We start from the raw sequence: 24,855 nt of genomic DNA, 5'->3' as shown, positions 1-24,855 counted from the left end.
CTACATCTACTTGGAGATTCATTGTGGCACGAGCAACCAAAGATCGACTCACACGAGGATAAGCAGCATTGGCGATGATGGAGAGACTATGCCACCAAGCACACTTCCAGGGCCTCACACACGGAAGTGCCTATTTGACACATTGGTCACACAAGCCAAGATATATAGCACCCCTATTTGGACCCCTAGCTTGGTTACATACCTATGGACACAGATTGAGAGACCACATATCATTGTGCTCTTGTGGATGATCTGCAACAGACCATCAATACCACATAAGATCATTAAAGCTAGGTTTGTTGCACCCTCATAATGATGGAGGCCCTTTTTCAGACCATTAGCTTCATACACAGAGTACATGACATGCACCTGGATAGACTACCTATGAGAGCTACGGAGGCCTCTAGGCAGCTAGCTCAAGCAAAACATGAGACTTCATGGTATGCATACTTTGACCAATGGCTCATACGATACGAGATCGACATAGACCACATCCCCTCCTTTTAGTATGACCCAAACTCTCACTTCATACACCTCTCCCACAATGAGAGGAACTGGGCACGCAACAAGACCTTTTCCACCTACACATACCGCATTTGTGGAGTTCATCCCGGCAGCCCCTTCCTACAAAGACATAATACTATAGGTGAAACCAGCCTTCCTCCTCAAGAAGGGTAGTAATTACTTGATTAATCAATAATTACAGGAAGCAATTAGAGCATATAAACTGAAATGCACAATTTACCACTTAATCTTGGGCAATGGACAATGTGTTGACCCCAAAACAAGCGCCCTTCGTGGTATTTATTTACCTTTTATTACAAATGGATGGAGTATACAGATTCTTCAATCTCCTTTGCTAATCCAAGTGCCTCTAGCTATCATAAATGACCAGCAAGTTCTCAAACCAATTTGCCCCTTGGCTTGCTCACGGATCAACTGTCAATTGTATTCCTTGAGTGACAAATTCAATGTCAAATGTTTGCTAGCTGAATGGCCACTTGAATCTCTTAAAATTGCCCCAATTTCAATGACTAAAATTCAAGACTTTAGGCCTTTAATTTCTAAACATACTTCTTGAGGTGGCTATCAAACCCTAATTTCTACTGTGTAAATTAGGGTTGACAAGAGAGATTCACCAAAATCTCCACCTTCAATGGCTGAATTTAATGAAAATTGCTAAGAAAATCTGAGATTGTGTTGGGCGATGAGAGAGAATGCTAAGGAGAGAGAAGATTCTAAGTTTTGTCAAAAGAACTAAGCAAAATTCAGTTTCTGCCTTGCAGGCTGCTGTACCAGCCCAAATAGCAATTGCCTACAGCCAAGGACCCTCTACATGCAGTCGCTTGCCATCATACCATCATTGCCTGGCTGCTGTTGCTTGGTTCCTAGCAGCTTCATATGGCTAAGAACTACTCCCTCAAGGTGGCTGGTGCCTACTACCACAACCTCCCACCCAATCCAGCTCAGAATGCCCTTCCTCTCTTTTATTTATCATGAGTAATTATATTGCAACAAAAGACTGAAAAAGTATGAAAGTCTCACAAGACAAGCACACAAAGGAGTATAAAAATTAGGGCAAGGTCATTGAAGAGACTGCCCGACACCAAAGTACTAAATCCTCTACAAACTAAGTATCAGCATGTTGATTAAGATCAAGCTGCCCCACTGAAGAAGTCCTTTAAGCTTCGCAACATGTCTCTCTCTCTCTCTCTCTCTCTCCAAACAACCTTTCCTCACTTGCATGGGCAAGTTTTGCCAAGTGGCACACTTCCAAATTCAATCTCCAACATTATTAAATTGAAGAATATTAATTCTAAAAAATAATTTAATAATTATTGTCAAGGCATTCTGAGTTGGATCGAGCTAGAAGGAAGCTGTAGCAACAAGCACCAGCCATCATGGAGCAGTTCTCAGCCATTTAGAGCTGCCATGAACCACACGACAACAGCTAGAGGGCTCCAACAACCAAGCGACAACAATAGACAGCAAGCAACAGTATCTTGAGGGTCCTCTGTAGGTGACTACTGTTTGGGTTGGTACAACAACTGAATTTTTGTTCTATCCTTGCAATAAAACTCAGAATCCTCTTTCTCCTCAACAGTTTCTCATCCCCAAACACAATCTTAGATTTTCTTAGCAATTTCCAACAGATTTGGTCATTGGAGGTGGACATTTCGGTTAATCTTTGCTGCAAACCCTAATTTAAACTAGAAATTAGGGTTTGACAACCACCTCGAGAAGTGTGCAATTTTAGGAGATTCAAGTGTCCATTCAGTAAAGTAAACATTTGGGACTAAATTTGTCACCCAAGGAGCACAATTGATGGCCAATCCCTGAGCAAACCAAGGGGCAAATTAGCTTGAGGGCTTCCTGGCCATTTTTGACAACAAGAGGCACTTGGATCAACAGAGGAGATTGGAGAAACTCAGTGTAGTCCATCCATTTGCAAGAAAAGATAAAGAAACATCGAGAGGGGCACCAATTTTAGGACCAACAAACCCATTGTCCAAGATTAAGTGGTAAATTGCACATTTCAATTTATGTGCTTTAATTGCTTGCTGCAATTATTAATTACTCAAATAATTACCACCCTTTCCAAGGAGGAAGGCTGGTTTCTTGGTTCCACTGCGAGAATACCATCAATTCCCTTGGACTTATTGGGTCCAAGACACTTGATTGAAGATCAAAAGCTTTACTTTAGTGCTGAAGTTGTGTTCAATCGAGCATTTACAGCAAGAATGTCTTCTTACAATAAGATGGGATCAACTAGTGATGATGCATCTCATTTTGAAACTACAGAAGATAATGAAGAAGAAAATGCAATGCCTAATCTTGAAACAGGCCTACATTATGGACAACAAAAAGAAAATGTGGTTATTGACCAAGAAGCACGTCCTTCTAGGCCACATGATATGGGTGACCAGTAAGGAAGTGAAGAATGTGATGACCAATTTAAGGTTTGGTTTTCACAAAGGATAAGGTTAATAATGAAAATGTTGGAAACATGTCTAAGTTAGAAAAGGATCACATGTCATTTCTGAAAGTGTACGTTGATTTCTTTTCTTAGTCACTTTCGAGGCAGCTACCACCTGAAACACCAGAAGATCATACCATAGATCTTATCCCTAGAAGTAGCCCTCCTAATAAGCCACCCTACAAGATAAGTGCAATTCAGCAAGAGGAGATAATGAGTTGGGTGAATGAGTTATCAGAAAAAGGGTTGATTTGTCCCAATTCATCTCCCTTTTTATCTCTAGTGCTTTTCATTCAGAAAAGGATGGACTGTGGCATATATGCATTGAATATTGTGCTTTGAATAAAATCATAATAAAGAATCTGTTTCTGACCCCCTCAAATCGATTATGTTATAGATAGATTGAGGAGGGCAGCTATATTCAATCGTATTGATTTAAAGCGGGTATCATCAAATTCGCATTAGACCAAAGGTTGTGTATAAGACAACTTTCAGGAAATCTTTTGGATTGTGTGAGTTTCTTGTCATGCCTTTTTGGCTTAAGAATGCTCCTGCCTTATTTAATCGGATAATGGATCGCATCTTCAAACCACATAGGGGATTTGTGGTCACTTTCTTTGATAGCATAGTTGTCTATTTAGAAAATGAGGCAAAGTATATGTAGCATTTGGACATTGTGTTCAATGAGTTACATAAGCATAGGCTAGTTATGAAAGACAAAAAGGGTGAGCTTTTCTTGCATGAGATCTACTTTTTGGGACACATTGTGTCAATTGATGGCATCCATATGGATCCTACAAAGATAAAGGCAATACGCTTATGGCCATCTTTGAAAAATGTGCATGAGATCCGCAATTCCTTGGGTCTATGCTCCTATTATAAGAGTATGTTTGCAGCTTTGCTGAAATTGCATCTCCACTATATACTTTGTAGAAGAAGAGGGGCCTTTTAAGTGGACAGTAGTTCAAAATTCCTACATTTGAGAAGTTTAAAGAAAATATGAATTTAGATATTATGCTTGCATTGCCTAATCTAAGGAAGTCATTTGTTCTTCAGTGTGATACATGTGGGAACAGTATAGAGGTTGTTTTAATGCAGGATGGCTGAGTTGTCACATTTGAGAGCCATGTTCTTCATGGCATAGAAAGGAATTTGCAGGTTTATGAGAAAGAGTTACTTGCTGTAATTTATACACTTTCAACATGGAAACACTATCTCTTAGGGGCTAATTTCACAGCACAAACAGACCACCAAATGAGGCTTTTCAATTAGAGCTGACTTTGGATCAAGCCCAATGAGGTTCAACTGAGCAAGGGTCTACATTGCCTGATGCTCAAGGGGAAGGTAGCACTTCCACTCCTCCAGTGATGGACAATTCTTGCATATAGTGGATCTCGGATGTATTCAGCATACATCCAAGGTACTGTACTGACAATATGTCTACCATAAGATCACTATTTAGTGTACGAGTCCACTCAGCTTTTGTAAGCACATTGGTATGGTTTTGACTGCAGCTTTGAAACTATATAATTACATTAATATACATCACTTTACATCAGTTTGCATCAGTGTATGATCATCAAAGATTGATTATCAATTACTAATTTTCAATGGATGATCAACAATTCTTAGATATGTATTCAACTTGTTTTGTGGACAGCAGCATGTTTAAAGAATGCCATTAATAGTTTAGCCATGATTTATGCTCAATTGATGCTTTACATTGGTTATTTGACCAAAATATTGAGACATGCTAATGAGAGATACATTCTATGGGTTTCCAACTGAAGTTTTGGAAGTGTTTAGCGTTAGCATGGATGAGTAATAGCAGTTGATATTATTTTGACTATGATACCTCTTGGAAAATTCCAACACAATACTCATTGCTTTGACACATTGCAATGCAATCAAAGACGATTGCAAAGATTCAAGGGGGAGGTCTGTTCTCACGAGGATGTGAAATTTTGATGCTTTGCTTAGCATTTGATTAAAGAGTTAATCAAATGTATAAACGTGTGTGAGATGCAAGTTAGTTATTTCACAATGTGAGACCAAGGACCCCAAGATATCACTTGGTGTCAAAGGCAAAAGGTGTACCTTGACAAATATTAGGTGGTACCTAGTGTCAAAATTTGGCCTAGAATAATTAATTAGTCATAAGTATCAGTGATGATACTAGGGAATTGGCATTAACCAATTAATTAATGTCAGTTTTGAGGCTATTGAGTACTCAGCATTACTTGGGTGATAAATTGGCCTAGCCAATTTAATTATTGACTCATTAGGTTATTTTTCTAAGCCATAAATAACTATTAAATTAATTTTTAAAAAATTATTGGATGATGGATACCATGGCATTGCTGCCAAAAATACCTATATATAGGGAGTAGTGGTCACTGAAGCCCCACTTAGGATGTGCTTCTAGATGTTACATGTAATTCCTTAGGCTCAGTGGTAAATCCTCATATGTGTAGCGTCATGAGGGTGTAGTCCTAAGATGTACCTCAATGTTATATCTTTCTATATCATGAATACAAAGGATTCCTTATTGATATATCTTGCGTGCCTTTCCACTAGGCCATTTCTATGTCTCGTGACAAGTTACGACTCAAAGTCCCGTGAAGGTTTGTTACACTTGATATTAGAGCAACTCTAACAAGGAGCATACTAGCTCGAGAGGGAAGCAAGCTCACAAATGTGAAGGAAATCCTACCATAACACGTCACGCAACACAACGTGATGAAAAATGGCACGATGCCCCACATCGCAAAACCCGCTCCCCCTCCCCCTCCCCCCCCCCTCCCCCGGGAACATATTACCTACTGAAAATTAGAAGAGAACCTATTGTGCCAACAAAGTTGAGAGGGAGTTGTGGCGTGATAGGGACACATGGCATACCATTCAAAAATGTCTTGGACAGAGCCGAAGCTATGGAAGGACACTTTCTCTGAAGAGGAGGAAAAGCTATGTCACTGGCTCAAAATCACATACAAAAAGAAAGAGTCGTGGCTCAAATTGATCGCGTAGACAAAGAAGACTAACAAAGCACTGGAGAAGACCCACAAAGAAACAGATATGCTGCGCAATCTCAAAGAGAAGGCTGAAGACTTGGATAAAGACCAGGAGAAGATCGACTACCAATTGATCATGGTACGAGAGAGCGCCAAGTTATGGCAAGTGAAGATGGCCCAAGACCTCGACATGGAGCTACAAGAAGAATCATCCCGAGGTGGGACTGGAAGACTGCCTCTGGATCTGAAGAAACCAAAGAGCAGGCCGAACCATACTTGAAGCAGATGAGAGCCAAAAGAGTCCAAGAGCTAAAGAATGGAGAGAAGCCAACCAAACAAAAACAAAAGAGCCAAAGAAAAGAAGAAACGAGTAATAGAAAAAGAAGAGTTTAGGGGCAGCCCACATCCCCAAAGCTAAGCAAATTTACAAACTATGCTAAGAGGAGGTAGAGAGTGAGAAGCGCTACATCTACAAATGCAAAGCCTACTCAATATTGCACAGTCATACCCCACCTTATCATTACTGCTTTGGCCAATTCCTAATCAAGATTCAAAGGCTCTGCACATCATTACTATAGATAGGCACTATACAGAGAGGGAGACATCAATCACAACTTACCAATTTCTTCTAGATAGTGGCCACACACACAACACCTACACAAAAAGGGGGAGACAATCAAGAGAACTAAGGAGATCATAACAACACACCGACCACAAATACATGGGTACCATATGTAGATGCTACACCAAAGAAAAATGGGGGAGATCCACCAACAACACATGTAGCACCTAACAAAGATAAGGGATTAGTCCAAATGCTACCCCCCTACTACCTCATCAAGGATGAATAACATACTCTACTTATCGACACAAATTGGGTTGAACTAGATATCTAAGTATTATTAAACCACACAACTAGACATGTACTGCTTCATCCTCCTACTGCATCCCTACATGGATACGATTTTTGTCTTGTACATCACCTTTGCTTATTTTCATAGCATATCACTAATTATCCTTTAGCACATCACACTTGGATATTTATGTTGGGTGTAAAGCCCCTTCGGGTATAAACTCCCGCGTGTATAAACTTACGGGTGTAAACACACCCTTTACTTGTATCCTAACATATGAATACATTTTTATTCTTTTTGTACCGTGCAACACACTAGTACACTTAAACACGATTCTCTAAGCTCTTTGCTCTATCGCTACTCACTCCGAGCTCGCATTCTTATCAGCACTCAAGTGCAACACACTGGTATCAGAGTTGACGGTGCAAAGCTGTAGCCACTACAAACAGCGCTCTCTCTTCATCATTGGGATCAATAGTCAACAACTGAGGTAACGCCTACTGTAGGCATAACAATATAACGGGCTGTTGAAGCGCAAGCGAGACGACTGCAGGTCAATCGATGCTTGCACGATAGGACAAGCACATGGGACTGGGTGACGAGCAGGTCAACAGCCCAATACCTTTTTTTTTTTAATCAGAAATTTTCAGTCTGATTTATTTCCCCTCATGCAAGTGTTCATGCGAGTAAGAACAAAGCACAGATTTGTGCCAATTTGCTCCATAAAATTTGGGGCTTTTTCCAGATTTGGTGCCTGACACATATATCAGTGATTCCTGACCCACAAATTGCAAACATTGAGTGCATGGGCCTTGGAAATTTTGATATTTTCAGATGCAAGTGAAATTTTTGCTTGACTGATCCAATTTCTTGAAAATTTGTGCACTCCTAGACCCCAAAATTTGGGGCTTTTGCAGAATTCGAGAAATTTCTGCAACATTTGCCCACAGTTGATGCTCGGGATGATATACTAATGCAATTGGTTCAGATTTGTCAGTAAATTTTTGGGGGTTTAGCTGAAATTTTAGAATTTTGGCAAAAATGACATCTGAAATGTACATTGGAAACACTGTTGACGCAATCTTGGTGTTGTAAGAAGTGAGATTCATTCCCACTTATGAAACATTGAAGAAATTGCAGAGCATATTGCAAAGAATCTTGGTTTCTTTTGTGTATCAGAAGTACTTGGTTACATATGTATGCAGTACATACATTGGGCAGCTTCCATTGAGCTGATGTATTGCTGAACAGTCATTTTGCAGCAGTCTTAGTGATCATTTGCAGATCTGGGATTATTGCAGATATACTTTTGGTGATACTGCTGAAGTGGGAGTCACCTCGCAGTGGTGTATGCTTTGAGCATGTGCTGAAATTTCAGTTATACTGCTGAAAGTCATCATTCCTACTGTTGTACATGTACTTGGACTAAACCTTGCACTCATTTTCTGAAAATTTGGGCTGAAATTAGATGAATGTTCAGCTCATGGTTTGCTGTCATAAATTGCAGTATTGATTTTTGGTGCATTGCTGAAAAATGGCTGCAAATGCTTCTAGCAGCAATGACACTAAATCCCTCTTTGAAATCAAGAGGTTTGATGGCATTGGCTTTGATTTGTGGAAGGACAGGACGCAGGGTATTTTGTTTCTCAAGGACTGTGAAGATGCTCTCTTGGAAACAAAGCTTGCAACTATGACAGATGTGGATTGGGCTAGACTCAACAAGAAGGCCATTGCATACATTAAGATGGCCGTGTCCGATGATGTACTTACAGACATTAAGCTTCTTGATACAGGTTATGCTATATGGAAAAAGTTAGAGGACACTTATGAAAATACAACTCCAGTGAATCAAGTGCATCTTATGCACAAGCTTACAAGACTCTGGTTTGCCAACCTTCGATGATAACTTAAAGGCTATTTTCTTGTTGATGACTTTGCCTGATAGCTAGGAGTCTTTGGTTGTTTCACTTAGCAACAACCCTGCTTTAACCTTTGATGGTGTTAGAGGCTCCATTCGCAATGAGGAGATCAGAAGAAAATCCAGTGGTGAAAGCAGTGGCTCAGTCTATCACCTTAGAGGCAGGCCAGAAAAGAGGGATAATGCAACAAATAAAGGCAAAAGTAGGAGTAAAAGCAAGGACAAACAGCAGGATGTTACTTGCTATCAGTGTGGGCGTAAAAGGCATAAAAAGCTTGATGAAACAACAGGGTAAGAAAAAGAAGGATGACAAGAAAGATGATGACAGCTCTTCCTCAAAAGAAGTAGCAAAGGCAAATGTTGTGTGAAGTGTGGTCATTGAAGAGCTTCCTAACACTAAAGAGATACTTGTTGTAGCCTCATGTAATGATGCAAATATTATGGCAGCAGCACGTGATATGGACATCACCAAAAAGAAGGTAATTGATACCTTACTTTCAACTCATGATGGGCTGTCACAATCATGGATAGTGAACAACAGTGCCTCTTTTCATATTACTCCCTCTTTGGAGTCATTTTCTGAATACACTATAGGTTGCCTATGCAAGGTTTACTTAAGCAGCAACTATGCGTGTAAGATAAGAGGTGTAGGTACCATTCACTTGGCTCTTGAAAATAGCCAAGAGCTGATTTTACATGACGTCAGATATATACCTGGTATAAAGAAAAGTCTACTGTTAGTTGGGCAACTTGATGCAAGAGGGTATTTTACTACCTTTGATGGTGGATCTTGGAAGGTTCACAAAGGCTCTATGCTGATTGTTAAAGGCAATAAAAGGGAGACTTTGTATTATTTGCATTGTAAAGCATTACTTGGCAAGTTCTTGGCTATGGCTGAAGTCCACTCACATATGAAACTTTGGCACAAAAGACTTGACCAGATGAGCCAAAAAGGCCTTCAGATTCTCTCCTCTTTAGGGAGATTTGATGTAAAAGGCTTTGGTCTCGAATTTTGTAATGCTTGCATATATGGAAAACATGTGAAGTCTCATTATTACTCAGGTGTCGTTAAGAAGTCCAATGCTCTTGATTTAGTACACTTTGAGCAATATGCCTATTAATTCATATGGGGATGCACGGTACTTTAATACTTTTATTGATGATTTTAGTAAAAAGTCATGGGTGTATGTGTTAAAGAGCAAAAAGGAAGTGTTGGATGCTTTTAAAAGGTTTCATGCTTTTGTTACCACACAAAAAGGGTTTAAGTTGAAAGCTATAAGAACGCATAATGGGGGTGAGTATGTCTCTAATGAGTTCAAAAAGTTTTGTGAGATGCATGGTATTAAGAGGGAGTTAACAACACATTATAATCCTGCATCAAATGGCGTGGCTGAAAGACTTAATCGCACACTTTGTGTAAGAGTTACATGCATGTTGTGGACAGCTAATCTTTCACAGCAGTTCTAGGGAGAGTCTCTTAAAACTGCAGTTCATGTATGCAATCGCTCTCCCAATCGTGCATTGGAAAATGGCATTCCTGAAGAGGTTTGGTCTGGAAAATCTACTTCATATGACCATTTGCGTGTCTTTGGTTGTGATGCCTTTGTGCATGTACCTATAGATCAAAGTACCAAACTAGACGTGAAATCCATTAAGATCATCTTCATGGGATATGGAGATGAGGGAGAGATGGGTTATAGAGTTTGGCTTCCTCAGGACAGGAAGATAGTACGCAGCCGAGACGTAGTATTTAATGAGGCAAAGTTGCTGAAAAATGCTACACATGGTGATCTTGACAAAAAGAAGGTCAAATTTCAGCATGAACAGTCAACCATTCAGCATCCATTAGCTGAAGATTCTGTTCCTTTTGATGTTGAAAATGGGCAACAACCTATTGTGCTACAGCCAAAAGATAATGAACAGCAAATAGATGCACAGAATGGAATAGGACAGCAAGCTTATATGGGCTGAAACAAGCCCCTAGCCAATTAATTTCTGGATGGGCAAGGTCAATTTTCTGGGCATGGATTAAGGGCTGAATTAATTTTCAGAATTAATTAATTCTGAAAATTAATTAAATGGGTGGAAATTGCTGAAAATGGATTAAGAAAGCTGCCACTTGGCAAAACTTTTCCATGCAAGTGGGGGAAAGGCTAAATAGGGCTGAAGGGAGAGAGAAATCTCGTTTTTTCATTTTGGAGCTGTTGGATAGAGATGTTGGACTATTGCTGCCAGCTTTTGGGGCCATTTCTCAGTCATTGGAGACCATTTTGGTGATGGAGATTGCATATTCTTGACCTTGGGAAGCTGGCAATTGCTGCTGATGCACTTTCTCCTGAAGATCACAGTCTTTGAGGCTCCTACTGTTGTTGGTGCATCCATTTGGGGCTGGTACAGCAGGGCAGCTGCTGATTTGATCAGTTCTTCGCAACAAATCTCAGAATTTTCTCTCTCTACAGCATTCTCTCATCTCCTTCAGCCTATGCTCAACCATTCTCAACAATTCGCAACCATTCGGAGGAGATCTCAGCCATTTTTGGTGGGCTGATCTGTAATTTCTGCAGTAAACCCTAATTTACAGCAGAAATTAGGGTTTAGCAGCCACCTTGGGATCCGTGCCAGAGATTGAAGGCTCAAGGGATTGGAATCAGCAACTGATAATTGAAGATTATCAAAGGATTTGAGGAGCCAACCCATCCCGAATTGATTTGGGGCAGCATTTGGCCAGCCAAGGGTCAAATTCAAAAAGAAGTCCTAGTTGAATCAAGGGGCAAATGACCCAAAAGGCTTGTTGGTCATTTATGACAGCAAGAGCAATTGGTTAGCAGGAGGAGATTGAAGAATCTCAAGTTGTACTCCTTCCAATTGAATGAAAGCTAAAGAAATACCGCCAGGGGCACCAATTTTGGGGCCAATAGGGAGTCTACTGTCCAAGAATGTTATGGTAAAGTGTGTATTTCATTTTATGTACATTTATTTATTGCTGTAATTAACTCTTAAATCAGGTTATCACCACTCATTCCAAGAAGGAAGGCTGGTTTCATTTACCACCATATACAAAGCTTAGCAAAGCTGATTGCCCAAAAGATGATGCAGCTGCTATTGCGATGAAAGGCATACCTTATGCATTAGCTTATGGTTCTTTGATGTATGCTATAGTTGCGACTCGTCTAGACATTGCCCATGCAGTGGGAGTTTTTAGTAGATTCATGTCTAACCCTGGCAAACCACATTGGAAAGCAGTGAAATGTATCTTTAGATACTTAAAAGGTACACAAGATAAATGTATATACTATGGAAAGGGTACACTAGAGCTACAAGGGTTTTGTGATTCCGACATAGCAAGAGATCTTGACACTAGAAAGTCTACCAGTGGGTATATATTTACTTTGGCTGGTGGAGCTATTTCTTGGTATTCAAGGTTGCAAAAAATTGTAGCACTGACTACTACAAAGGTTGAATATATTTCAGCCTTAGAAGCTTCTAAGGAAGTTATTTGGCTTGGCTGTTTGGTCAAGGATTTTGGTCTTTCTTCCCGTGCTCCAGTGCTTGGTTTTGATAGCTAGAGTGCAGTATGTCTGGCTAAAAATGCCATGTTTCATGCTCGTACCAACCACATAGATGTTTGGTATAATTTCATTCGACAAGTCTTGGATGATGGCCTTGTCACACTGACTAAGGTCAAAACCCAAGATAACCCTGCAGATATTCTCACTAAAAGTCTTTCAAAGGAACAGGATAAGCGTTGCATTCGACTAGTGGGAGTTTGGATAGTTTACCGACACCACTTTGGGCCTTTAAGTGGGAGGTTGTTGGGTGTAAAGCCCCTTCAAGTGTAAACTACCACATGTATAAACTTACGGGTGTGAACACACCCTTTACTTGTACCCTAACATATAAATACATTTTTATTCTTTATGTACCGTGCAACACACTGGTACACTCAAACACGATTCTCTAAGCTCTCTACTCACTCCGAGCTCGCATTCTTGTCAGCACTCAAGTGCAACAATTTAGTGACGATCAACATTGTACATGGTTTTGTCTCATGGGCTAATTTCTGCCTCAAAAAACATCACTCTGTCTCTCTCTTTTTTTAGTTTATATATAAGATGCAAGGAAGGAGAAGTGTTTTCCTTGAAGCCATAGCTATCCAAAAAGGGAGTCCACAAGCACATGGAACACAAAGCATAATGCACAAGGGACTTCAAGAGCGTCAAGCTTAAACATATATTGACGATACGTACAATGTGCGCTCCAAAAGAAGGCATTTGGAATGGGTATCTTTGAATCCAATGACATCTCCTGAAAGCATAGCTTGAGCCCAACAAAAGATAAGCTCCTGTTTTGCAGAAACAGCAGCCTGCCATGCAGACTTGTCATCCCCAACTACATCCTGTTCCAATGTGGCAGGAAAAGGAGACTCCAGTTACAGAGGGAAGCAGCTGCCATTAGCCAAAAGGCTGCATTTTGATCAGCAGCAGCAGCATGGACACTTTGGGCGGTAAAGTCTACCCCTTAGAGTGGCCAGAACGCTGAAAACACCTGTGTTTGGGGCAGATGATGCAGTGTGCAGCTGCAAGAAGGATCATTTAGGCAGTAACAACAATGCTCCACCTCAAGAAGGTTTGTGGATGATGAAAACAGGGTGTGACACCAAGGTGGCAGCTGAAGGCTGGTAAGGGAGGCCAGGCAACTGGTGATGGAAGTTAGGAAAAGTGGGATGACCTTTGTCCCTTTTTTATGGACCTTTCTGCGACAATTGTCCTACCAAAACTTATTGAGTTTAGGTTAAATTAAAATAAACTGAATCACCTTTTTGGGGCTGTCCAAGAGCCAAATAAAGTGGACAATAATTGAGGATAAATTTTGACCAAATTTTTCATAACTTAACACTCAGTATGCCTTTGTGCTTGATTTTCCTGGAGTCAAGGGCATTTTGTTTGATGGGCTGGTGTTGTGACCGTGAGCTTCAGATGAAAGGGGTGTGATTTATTAAGCCATACTCATCTCTGGCCCCTAGAGCTATTTTATCAGGGCCGCCTAGTGTTAGAGACCAGCACACAACAGCTTACTAGTTCTTTAAGAACTAGTAGCATCATTGCTGTTAGTCTGCTCATGTGTCACCTATGAGAAGACGTGTTACTGGAGTTGTTGACTATGGGCAGTAAATCTGGGAAATTTACAAGGCCTCAAGTGACTGGTGAAATAGGGCATAATACGTGCTAGAACTTTAAGATCTTTCCATTACAACTGCACAATATGTATACAAGGAGGATTCCTCAGAAAATCAATTCTGATTGTATAAGAATCCAGACAACTCTCACCTTTCAGTGTACATTCACCAACTTACTAAACTTGCAGAGTAATTCATAGAAAGAACCAGAAACACACCATAAATCCCCCAGTTTCAGTCTGCCACCACGTGTCAGCTATGGGACAGCGCTTCTCACCAACAATGTCATAGTACCACCTGCATTTATCCATTCAATGACAGTGATCACTTACATTTTGAACACTCAAAATTCTTATCAACTTTAAATGAAACAGAATAAAGAAGTTCAAGAACAGTTACTACAATAATAGAACTGGGACTTACTTCCAAGCACTTGGGTTGATTGCCTCACCGACACTACCAAGCACTCGCAAAGAATTCCGTGAATAACGTTGTACAGGCTGAAATAATTTAGAATGACTAGATGTAAAAGCTAGACAGCTGAAAGTTTTGTCTGGAATCATCTCTTCATATGGTATAAACTCAAAAACCAAAAATAAATTAAAATAAGACCATGTACCCCATTGCCAGCACGCATGAGGGAACGGATAGCTGTAGGAGCTGTATAAAAGATAGTCACATTGTATTTATCAACAATTTCCCAGCAACGTCCTTCATCAGGATAGTTTGGTACCTGTTGCCACTGACAAGTGAGAAAGGCCATCCCAGTTGTCTCCTCTGCAAGTTCTTCAACAATGACTTGTAATAAAATCCTTACACAAAGGACAGCTTTTTAAAGGACAATGCAGTCCCATGGTACCCATGTACAAAATCTAATAAGATTGAACTTACTCCCTCAAATACCACAACTTTGGCACCATTGAGCAGCGGACCATAAGTCACATAGCTGTGTCCAGTGATCCATCCACAGTCTGCTGTGCACCTGCAAGTGAAAGGCTCACATTCATGCGCCATCTTCTTGTTGCATTAAAAAAGTTACACTAGCCCTCATTTAACAACCAATATTTAGTAAAGAAACTTCAAACACAGCTTACATCATGTGCACACACAATAAGCATGTTTATGCAGAAACTGAAAAAAGATATAACAAGACATTGTAAAAGAACTTCATGTGAGCTTGCTAGGCATGCAAAAGACTTGTTAGCAATTACACAAATCAAATATCTTAAAAGATGCCCATTGCTCTCAAAAGAGCCACATGTAACTTTCTTTGTACAGCATTGAAAGAAAGTGCATGTGAAAGCATTCTGATCATGACACAATCAGACAGAATGCAAGTTGCACTGAAACACCTTCCCCTCTCCAACCCATAATCACCAGAAACGTTTATTCCTCTTTCATGTTTTGAGATTTCGAGGTTTTGTTTCATGTTTCGTTTCACTAGCTACCTTGGGGTTTCGAGGTTTCAAAAAATATTATTTACGATACTTAAACTTATTATATATTTATAATATTAGAGGAAGAAAAATCCATATATAGTATTATTAGAGGAAGAAAACATATCCATAAAATGAAAATGTTCATTCCACCTAGATTCTAGAGTCAAAAGTCGAAAGTCTAAAAGTAAAACATCCATTTCACCTACTGATTTAGAAATCATGACTCAAAAAGCAAAATGTATAGGCAACAACATACATATAATATATAAGTGATGCTCATGAGTAAAAACCTTGTGAGGAGGAATTTTCGTTTGAGGTGAGAGGCCCAAGATAGAGGGGAAGGCGGAGCAATGTATGGAAGAGGTGGACAAAGAGGAAGAGATGAGGTGCAGATGGAGGACAAGGACAAGGACAAGGAGATGCACGAGGAGGAGGTAACAGGGTGTGCAAGGAGGAGGGCATAGAAAAAATGTGGGTTGTAATAGAGAAACAGCCCGCATGTTCTTTTAATAAAAGAAACTCCTTCAAAAACTTTTTTATTTCATGACCTTGTTTTGCGAAGCAAAACAAAGTATGAAAAGATAGAGTAGGTGATTGGGCATACAAGGAGAGTGGAAAAAATGCTAATTGTAAAAAGAAAAACAACCCCCACGTTCATTTTAATAAATGAAAACATTTTTTTAAAAATCTCGTTTCGCAAAATCTTTTTAGTTTTGTGATCCTGTTTCGCAAAACGAAACGACACGTGTTTCAAGGTTTCGTGCTTTGCTAGGGCAAAACACGTTTTTTGGTTACTATGCTTCAACCCCCAACAAAAAATGAAGGATAAATCTAACAATCAATCTTCATATCAATTTGAGGGGCATATGACCCAAGGGGCAGACTTAAGTAAACTAAATCAGAATGGACTGCCCTGCTATGTCTCCTTCAGCTCTGACTTGCCAAAATGGCAATGCACAGCAAGCAGACATGATGACATGTAAAGTGTCCCAGAAGTTCCACATTATATGATCATTACAATTGGACTACTGCAACTAACATTCTAAGAATTTTCACCCATAAAATGATTTTGCTTAATGCTCTATGAGGCGATTCTGGTCCATGATTCCAGTGCTAAGAGTACTTTGCAAAATTTGGGTTTCAACCACCCAAGTGAAGAGGGTTTTGAGCCCAACAAACTGCTTTAAGTGGAGTTCTCTGGCCCAGCTTTGAACATTCCTTAATAGCATTAACCTTCTCTTTTGCCTCACAATGCAGCGTCGTTAACATGGAACATTTACATTATAAACACGCAGACTATGTAATCCACAACTCAAGTCTTACATACCAGTAGACATCTTCAGGATGATAATCAAAGGCGTATTTGAAAGTGGTTGCTGTATAAATCATGTAGCCACCTGTAGTGTGCAACACACCCTGCAGCACAATGACTCAGAAAAAAATACCCTGGAGTGTTCAACTGCATGGATATGCAATCATTCAACTTCAACTTAATTTCTATTGTCCTTCAGTGATCTGAAGGACAGTATGCCTGAGAAAAGCTTCTGAAATTTTCTATAGTGAAGCTACTTTGAGACAGAAGTCAAAACCTTGGGCTTCCCTGTGCTTCCACTCGTGTACAGTAGGAACAGAGGATCTTCAGCATCAACCCATTCAACACTACAGCTTGTGGGAAACCTTGGGACAACATCCTGGAAAATTTTTAGCAGACAATTTGTCTTCAGGCATAAGTGGCTGTTCTACATAACTGTATTCCGTGAGTAAAAAGAACCACAAATCAAGACATGTGTCAAGTTACCTGCCACCAAATATCTCTTCCCCCTTGCCAAGGTGTTTGCTCTCTTGTCAAAGCAATGTCATTTGCATAAGTCAAGCAGATATCTGAAATTTGAAGCCAAGTAGGAGTTCAAGGACCACCAAACACTAAGGAATAAAATATCAACATAATACCCTATACCAAAAAGGTCAACTGAAAAACATGGTGATAAAATACATTGCTACAACTAAATGCATGTCACTAAGTGAACAAAGAATGGAGGACAGACAGAGAATTGAAAAATACCACAAGGGAAGAACAAGGGTAAGAACACTTACCAACAGAAACTCCCTGTGTAAGAGAGCTAGACAGTGCCTCATCTACAATAGACTTAAGATGAAGAACCTTCGGCCCTCTTCGCACTGCATTGCAAGTAATTATCAGCTTTGGCTTGCAATCAAGCAGACGCTGTGCAAGAGATTCTGCTGAAAATCCTGCAAAAACCACCTTAACCGGGAAAACAAAGAGTGACTCCTTCTGCAAATTACACAAATACATGCAACACAAACGACACAAACCAAAGAGAAACTTTCTAAACCAAAGATGTAAGCAGCCTTACTTACCGAGTGAACAGCTCCTATACGAGCACAAGCTAGCATAGCTATGGGCAGCTCTACAAGCATAGGGAGATAAATAGCAACGGCATCCCCTTTTTTGACTCCAATATCAATGAGATAATTAGCAAGCTGGAAAACTAATGAATTAAAATCATTTCCATGAAATCTGACATGAAGTGTTTGCATAAATTAAGAGTTGCTTTCTACCTGGCACACACGATGAAGCACCTCCTTATAGGTCAGCTGATCATCAAGTCCTGGATCATTACCCTCCCAATAAAATGCGACCTTATCACCTTTGCCAGCTTCAACATGTCTGTCTAATGCATTGTAGCAGATATTGGTTTTACCGCCTTTGAACCACTGAACACCATGAAACCAATGTCTTTATTATGAGTCAAAATTCAGTTAAAAATATGAGGTTAAGAAAAACCAGTAGGCAAGCAAACCAGTTTCTACCTCCACTTTAACCGGTCCGTCATGGATATCAAAGTTTTCCGAATGAACTTTTCCATTTACTTCAGGCCATTTGGTTTCCCAGTGAAACTCTGAAGCAATCTCTGACCAAAAACCATCAGGATCCTCAATGGACCTTGTGTACATAGCATCATACTGCAGACACGGTAGCTTGATTTAGGCTGTGGCAAAAGTTTTATCTTCAAGAGCACAGTGCAAAACAAAGTCCATGGTATATGGAAACGCTTTCTATGATATATGTATATTCAGTTCTGTTTATCATTTCTGCAATTGAACGCTTGTGAGTCATGCAGATTAAAGAAATATGAGAGTCTAGCACCTAAAAACAGCAGAAAGATACTGAAGACGCACGCATGCTCATCCATAGCATAGTTTGAAAACATAGACCAATAAGCACTTTGCCTCTACCATTGTTCAACAAGTACAACATTATTTCAACCAGATGATTGCAACCAATCCATGAGGTGACAGCACATCTGCAATGATGGAAAGCAGGACAGCAACCTGTAGACAGCAGATGCTGATGATGATGACAGATGAGGGAAAATGTTGGCGACAGGATATGAAGCAGCAAGGAGAGGTAGGATGGCTAGTGCACCAAGGTGAGAGTGAGGGATGAAAGCAGCAATGCACAATGAGTCCCTTTTATAGATCTTTCTGAGCCAATTGTCCTGTCAAACATTCTAGATTCTTTTACTACTTGTTTTAATTCTTTTTGGGACTGTTTAAGTGCTAGAGAAATGTTTTAAAAATATGATTAAGCAACAATTTCTTGATGGTAGTGGCATGGCTCCAGCATGACATTTTCCAGGCAGTGGAGATGATTGTCAAGGCACCAGACAACGACGCCTATATCGGTGATGATTGTGGCAGTTTGGAATGGTGATAAAGGCTGGCGGTGATGAGGGGATGTTGATGGAGATGGTTGCTTGGGCAGTTTGGTGATGAAAAGGACAGAGTTGGGATGAAACAAAGGACCATGGCCACTTCCTATTTTCCCCCCAAGGCGTGACCACTTCCTTTTTTCTTTTTCTTTTTGGGGGGGGGGGGGGGGCCCAAAAAGGGTGGACATTCCATTGGGTCCATTTTATTGAAGTTTTTGAGTCAAAGGCCCGAATGCCTACCAAAACTTCGTGAGTTTTGTATTTTATTTGAATTTAATAGAATTTTGTTTTGGGCATTGAATAAGAGTAGAGTAAATTGGCAAAACTTTTGAAGATTATTTTTCGCATACCTTTGGTAGCTTAACACCTCATCTCAAGCAGGAAAGGGATACCAAGAGGGATTGACAAGTAATGCTCTCCCCCTCTTTGTGAGAGTGGCAGCAGAAGAGGATAGACGAAAGCAAAGAGAGAAACATTTAAGGCAAAGAAAGCTCAACTAAATAATGGAAAGAAGCTAATGCAAGGCTCAGCGCCTACATATGCTAGAAGGTGCAGCTGCAGTGAGGGTGCTAGGAGAGAGAAGGTATGAGACAAGAAGTCAACAACTGAAGTAATGTCAACCAATTGACATGTGAGGCCTATAAATAGGCAAGACTGACCTAAAATCCTCTAGGACAACAATCAACTCTTCTAGGGCAACATCCTAGATTCCTAAGCCAAAAAGGATAGATAAGGCCCAAATATAGGGGCAAAGGAGAAAGTGGCCAAAAAAAGTGACCCTCAACCAAACAATATTCTGAGTGGCTGCACAAGCAGCTCTGTACTCTGCCTCTGCAAAGAACAAGCAACAATGGGTTCACTGGTTGCTGGCAGCTACTCCAAAAAATGGCACCTAAACTCGAGGTAGAGTAATAACTAGGAGATTGTTGTGGATCACCAAAGGCCATCTCACCTGCCCAATTTGAATCTATTCAACCTATCAGTGAGATCCCATCTCCGTCAATGACCCAACAAAACACATCAGTGAGATCCCATCTCCGTCAATGACCCAACGAAACACATGTATCTAGTGATGTCTGTCATAGCATATGAGATGTGTTAGGACAACTTGGACCCTAGGTCCATGGGATACAGCATCAGCCTACAAGCAATCATACGAAAGAATGTCAACAACTCGGCCACATATTTGTGTTGTGAGATAAAAATGCAAATGAGTGCTTGAAACACTTCTAAGTTCTAGCCCAAGGAAAATGTGAAGCAGATGAAGATGTGTCATTTCAAACTTCGTGCTCAACATCTCTCTAGTGTGTGCAATTTGCTCACCACCACTCCTCATGATGATCAAGTCATCCACATAAACAGTGAGAAAGATCACCAACCCATCTAACAATCTGAAGTAGAGGTTGGACTCTCATAATTTGACCGCCGAAAGCCATGGTCAAGAAAGAAGCAATCAATTTGTTGATATCAAGCTCGGGGTACCTGCTTCAGGCCAAAGGCCCTTTTGGAAGGCTGGCTTCACATTCATCCAGTAAACAGGCCACCAGCAATAGGCAGCCAATACCAATACCACCCTAATGGTTGGCATGTGAGCTATCGTAGCAAAGATCTCTACACAATCCAAAGCTGGTTTTATGGGCAAAACTTTGGCAACAAGCCTAGCTTTGCTCTTGTCCAAGTCGCATCAGCCCAATACTTGGTCTTGCATCAGACCCCAATCACCTTCCTCCATAGAGATTGCAAAACCAAATACAAAGTCTAATCGTACACAACGGAATGAAGCTCATTGTGCATGGCAGCAAGTATCCTATAAGCTATGTCAAAGCCTCCTCAACTGAAGTAGGCTCCCTATCTTTCATAATCCTTTGTAGAAGGGCATTGTTCACACTATGTCAAAGACTCCTCAACTGAAGTAGGCTCTCTATCTTCCATAATCGTTTGCATAAAGACATTCCCTACAAATGTTGTATCCATTAATAATCCACTACAGAAAACATTGTTACTAATGCTCTTTCTATCAACTGAATCAGCTATATGATTGGAGTCAAAAAATCTGTGTGGACTCAACTTATCACCTGCATATAAGATACCCCAATGTGGAGCATCTTTTGAGTACATTGGAACTCTTTTGGCTGCCAGCCAATAAGACATTTAGGACTCTACATAAATCAAATAAGTGAATTGACAACAAAACAAATATCATGCCTTGTAATAGTCAAATAAATGAGAGAACCCTTTGCTCCTAGAGAAGAGTCGTCTAGTAGACCCAAATAAAAGTTTTGCATTCCAAGTCATGGATCGTTATAGAACAATACAGAGACTCGACATCAACAAAATCTTGTTGAGTTGTGCCAAGTCTTGGACATTGATTTCCTAGTTGACGCTTCTCCAAGTGCTCCAAGAGATATGGCATCATGTCCTAAATGTCTGGAATGTTGAGAATAGGCTCCATTGCTGCCTAATTGTGGCTTCTGCTGATGCATTCAATGTGATCTGATCAGAGGATCAGAGTCTACTAATGGCCATACATGGAGCATTGGATGGGGCAGCCATGAAGATAGATGGCAGGACAATTGGGGGCATAATTGGCTTCCACAAATACCCATCTTGGAGAGCTGATGGCCTGTGTACCGCTTGGAATGAGCCTCAAATGCTCATCAATGGTGCATCAGCAAATAATTGCAACCATAGCAGCCAAAATTGCACCAATTTCCCCAAAATCTGGTTGTGCGTCTTTGGGGAAGGTAGGGAAAAGAGAAACTCAATTGGAACATTTGGAAGGTCCTTCTATTAGTTAAGAGAATAGGTTTTATGATCAGACACTACAAAGAGGTCAGTTCAGGTTTTCTCAAAATGCACGTCTAACAATATTTAGATTACACTGTAAAACTTGTCGTTTTCAAGCCATGGGTTTAAATATCACATGAACAAGCTTTCAAATATGCAAAATTCAGAAAATTGGTGGAAACAAATCTTGCAAGAGAAACAAGCAGCTTTATAAATGAAAGGTTTTCTTTTATGTATGTTTTGTTGGGTGCACTGTCTATTGAAGGCAACCTAGCTAAACAAAAGATAGCTTGACTCTCTCCTCGATACTCTTCATCTAATGAAAGAACATTGGAGTTCCAATAAGGCTGTTTACATACAAAGAAGTTTTCTTGAGACTCTAAACACAATTAGCTGTGAGATTTCCTGGATTTCATTTCTACAGAAGTTTGTCCCTTAGTGGGAGCATATTATAAAACCATGCCTCTGAAAGAAGGGTTTTTTTTAATAAAGTTTTCTTTCTACAATGCTACCTGTTGAAGAGAAACTAGCTATAAGAAGGATGACTTCAACTCAATGCAGAATGCTCCTTTTTTGGCATGGCATTCTCAACTAGGCTCTCTTGACATGCCATCTCATTCCCTCTACACCTGTGTTTTGATTTCCAGCTCTCCATGTATGCTGCATTTAGATTCCGGCCCACTATTTCTGCTGTAAAAACTGTCACTAGGCTGCATGTAGCTGTGTTTTGCCATCTCTACCCCATCATAATCCATCTGTATTGACTTTCCAGCCTGCTATTTTATCATCATCAGCCCTCTATCATCCTCCATCCTCTCCAAAACTGCTGAGTGGGACAATCCTCTTCATCTATGCTACTTCCCAAGATGGTCTACATCAAATTTCAATGTCAAGGAACATTGGTTTGCTGCATCAAGATCCGTTAATCGAGGATGATACTCCCCCTCAGCCCACTCTCATAAGAGACTGGCCCTGAACAGCCTCAGCCCTGTGAGCACAAAGTTACATCTCTTTCCCACTCATTCATTCTTCATTTTAGAATCCATTATCTATTCATCTTCTTCTCCATTTGCATTTTGTCCGAGTCATTTTGTTGGTCATGCTCATATTGTTAGCAAAGTACATATCCTAGGTGTCAGAGTGTTCATTGTGCGTACTATGACCCACACCATAGTTGCCTAGAACAGGACCCCCTAGAACGGGGGGAACGTCCAAGGTCAGCGAACAAGGCATGTCTTAAGTGGCCCAAATATGCCTTGCATGGCCCAAATTGCCCCGATAGCCCCCCAAGGTTACAAATCGCCCAAATCGCCTCAAATGCCCCAAAATTACCCCATTTGCTCCCAATGCCCCAAAAATGGCACAAATTCCCAAATGCCCCAAATGTCCCTCTAATTTCCCCAATACCCCTCAATGCTCCAAATTGATCCAAATGTCCCAAAATTGACTGGATTACCCCCTTAGCTCCAAATTTCCCTCAATTGCCCCAAATGCACCAATTACCCCAATTTCGCTTGAAATTGGACAATATAAATGGGTGATTACCTTGGAATTGAGGATAGGGCTAAAATTTGATTGTGATTTGCAAGAGTTGATAATGCATCAAATTTGAAGTTGGCATGCACTCATGATTGGCTTGTGGCTTGTCTTGACACTTTGAATCTTCAACCACAGAGAGAGAGAGAGAGAGAGAGAGAGAGAGAGAGAGAGAGATTAGTGCATGCACATTAGGCAATGGAGATGGATGAACATGTGGTAGGAGTGTGACACAACTGGTCAGCAATCCTGGAACGGCCGGTCCAAATAGGGAACCGCAAGGAATGGTAGGGAATAGACTTGGGAACGGCAGGAAACATTCCTTGGCTGTTTCATCTCCTCAAAGGGTTTGGAACGTGTTAGCCCATCCCTACATGCCGGAACATCTGTTCCCTGTTTCTATGACCCATGCTCAACTTGCATTTAATTTTCGTGATTGCTTATTATTTGCTGGCCAACTACATTTATGGCACGCACTTACACTGGCCAACTGGTCATATTTGTTGCAATTATTTTGCCCCATTTATACATTGCTCCCTCCTCTCATTCAGTTGTCAAATAGTCATCCTGTAGCACGCCTGTTGTCTAGTGGACAAAGGGAGACTGCTGCACTCTACAGGCTGCACACTCATCCTATAGCACACTTGTTGTCTAGTGGACAAAGGGAGACCACTGCACTCTACTGGCCCAATGTACTGTTCTTGAGCCTTGGCATATGGATTCCATTTCTTGAATCTATTCTTTTTGAGTTCTTGTGTTCGTGATGTTCTTTTCTATTAATTGTATTCATTGTGGTGTATAACAGCAGTGCCTCTTTGCTTCCATTGCTCCACACTTTTCTGACATGGTATTAGAGCCTATGTCTCTTGGTTCTGGTGCTGCCTGCTGTGATTTTCAGGTTTGTTTGCATGTTGACTGCTCAAGAAGCTTGTGTTTGCTGCTGATCTCATCTGGGCAGGTCTAGGCAACAGTGTGGACAGCTGGACAGCAGTTCTCCTGCCCCATGCAGCCTGTTACAGCCTGCATGTTTGCTCCAGCCCTGTGTTTCATTGATCAGCCTGCAGTTTTTGCCAAATCAGCTGCTGTTTTGGTTCCAATCTGATGGCATTTTGACTGATTTGCTACCTTTTTTTCCCTTTCAGCTGATATTTTGCTATTCTACAGTCGGTTTAAACTTCTTTTTCCCAAGTCTACTCTCCAACAATCTGCGTTTTCAGCAAGCTTGCATTTTCAAACTGATCCAAATACAGTCAAAGGAAGGATCACACATGTCAATTGCCGCCTCTATCACTACTCTCTCTTCACATCCGTTCCTCTGTGTTTTGCATGGTATTGCTTGAAATGCTGAACTTTTGGTACTGGGTTGTGCTTCAACAAGTGCCTATCTCTCTCAAACCCCTTGCCCTATTTCATCTTCTCTGCA

General features: G+C 40.6%; 1 protein-coding gene across 2 annotated transcripts in view; it reads right to left on the bottom strand.

The window, feature by feature from the left end:
• The window catches only part of ACS (acetyl-CoA synthetase), a 39,848-nt gene that overhangs the window by 4,883 nt on the left and 10,110 nt on the right, over nt 1–24,855 (bottom strand). For both annotated transcript variants that reach the window (XM_087676621.1, XM_087676622.1), the window contains exons 2-12: nt 18,208–18,360; nt 17,956–18,111; nt 17,755–17,877; nt 17,470–17,638; nt 17,174–17,256; nt 16,965–17,066; nt 16,703–16,791; nt 14,828–14,918; nt 14,556–14,669; nt 14,360–14,436; nt 14,155–14,233 (exon numbers count right to left, since the gene is read on the bottom strand). In XM_087676621.1, the coding sequence (XP_087532747.1) occupies nt 14,155–14,233; nt 14,360–14,436; nt 14,556–14,669; nt 14,828–14,918; nt 16,703–16,791; nt 16,965–17,066; nt 17,174–17,256; nt 17,470–17,638; nt 17,755–17,877; nt 17,956–18,111; nt 18,208–18,360 (1,236 nt within the window). The remainder of the gene's footprint in view (nt 1–14,154; nt 14,234–14,359; nt 14,437–14,555; nt 14,670–14,827; nt 14,919–16,702; nt 16,792–16,964; nt 17,067–17,173; nt 17,257–17,469; nt 17,639–17,754; nt 17,878–17,955; nt 18,112–18,207; nt 18,361–24,855) is intronic.

The sequence above is a fragment of the Lygodium microphyllum genome, chromosome 4 (genome assembly GCF_053477565.2).
Source record: "Lygodium microphyllum isolate KBCC chromosome 4, Lygodium_microphyllum_v1.1.10, whole genome shotgun sequence".
Lineage (NCBI taxonomy): Eukaryota > Viridiplantae > Streptophyta > Polypodiopsida > Schizaeales > Lygodiaceae > Lygodium > Lygodium microphyllum.
The sequence above is the reverse complement of the archived record's forward strand: the minus strand, read 5'-3'. Positions and strand labels throughout refer to the sequence as shown.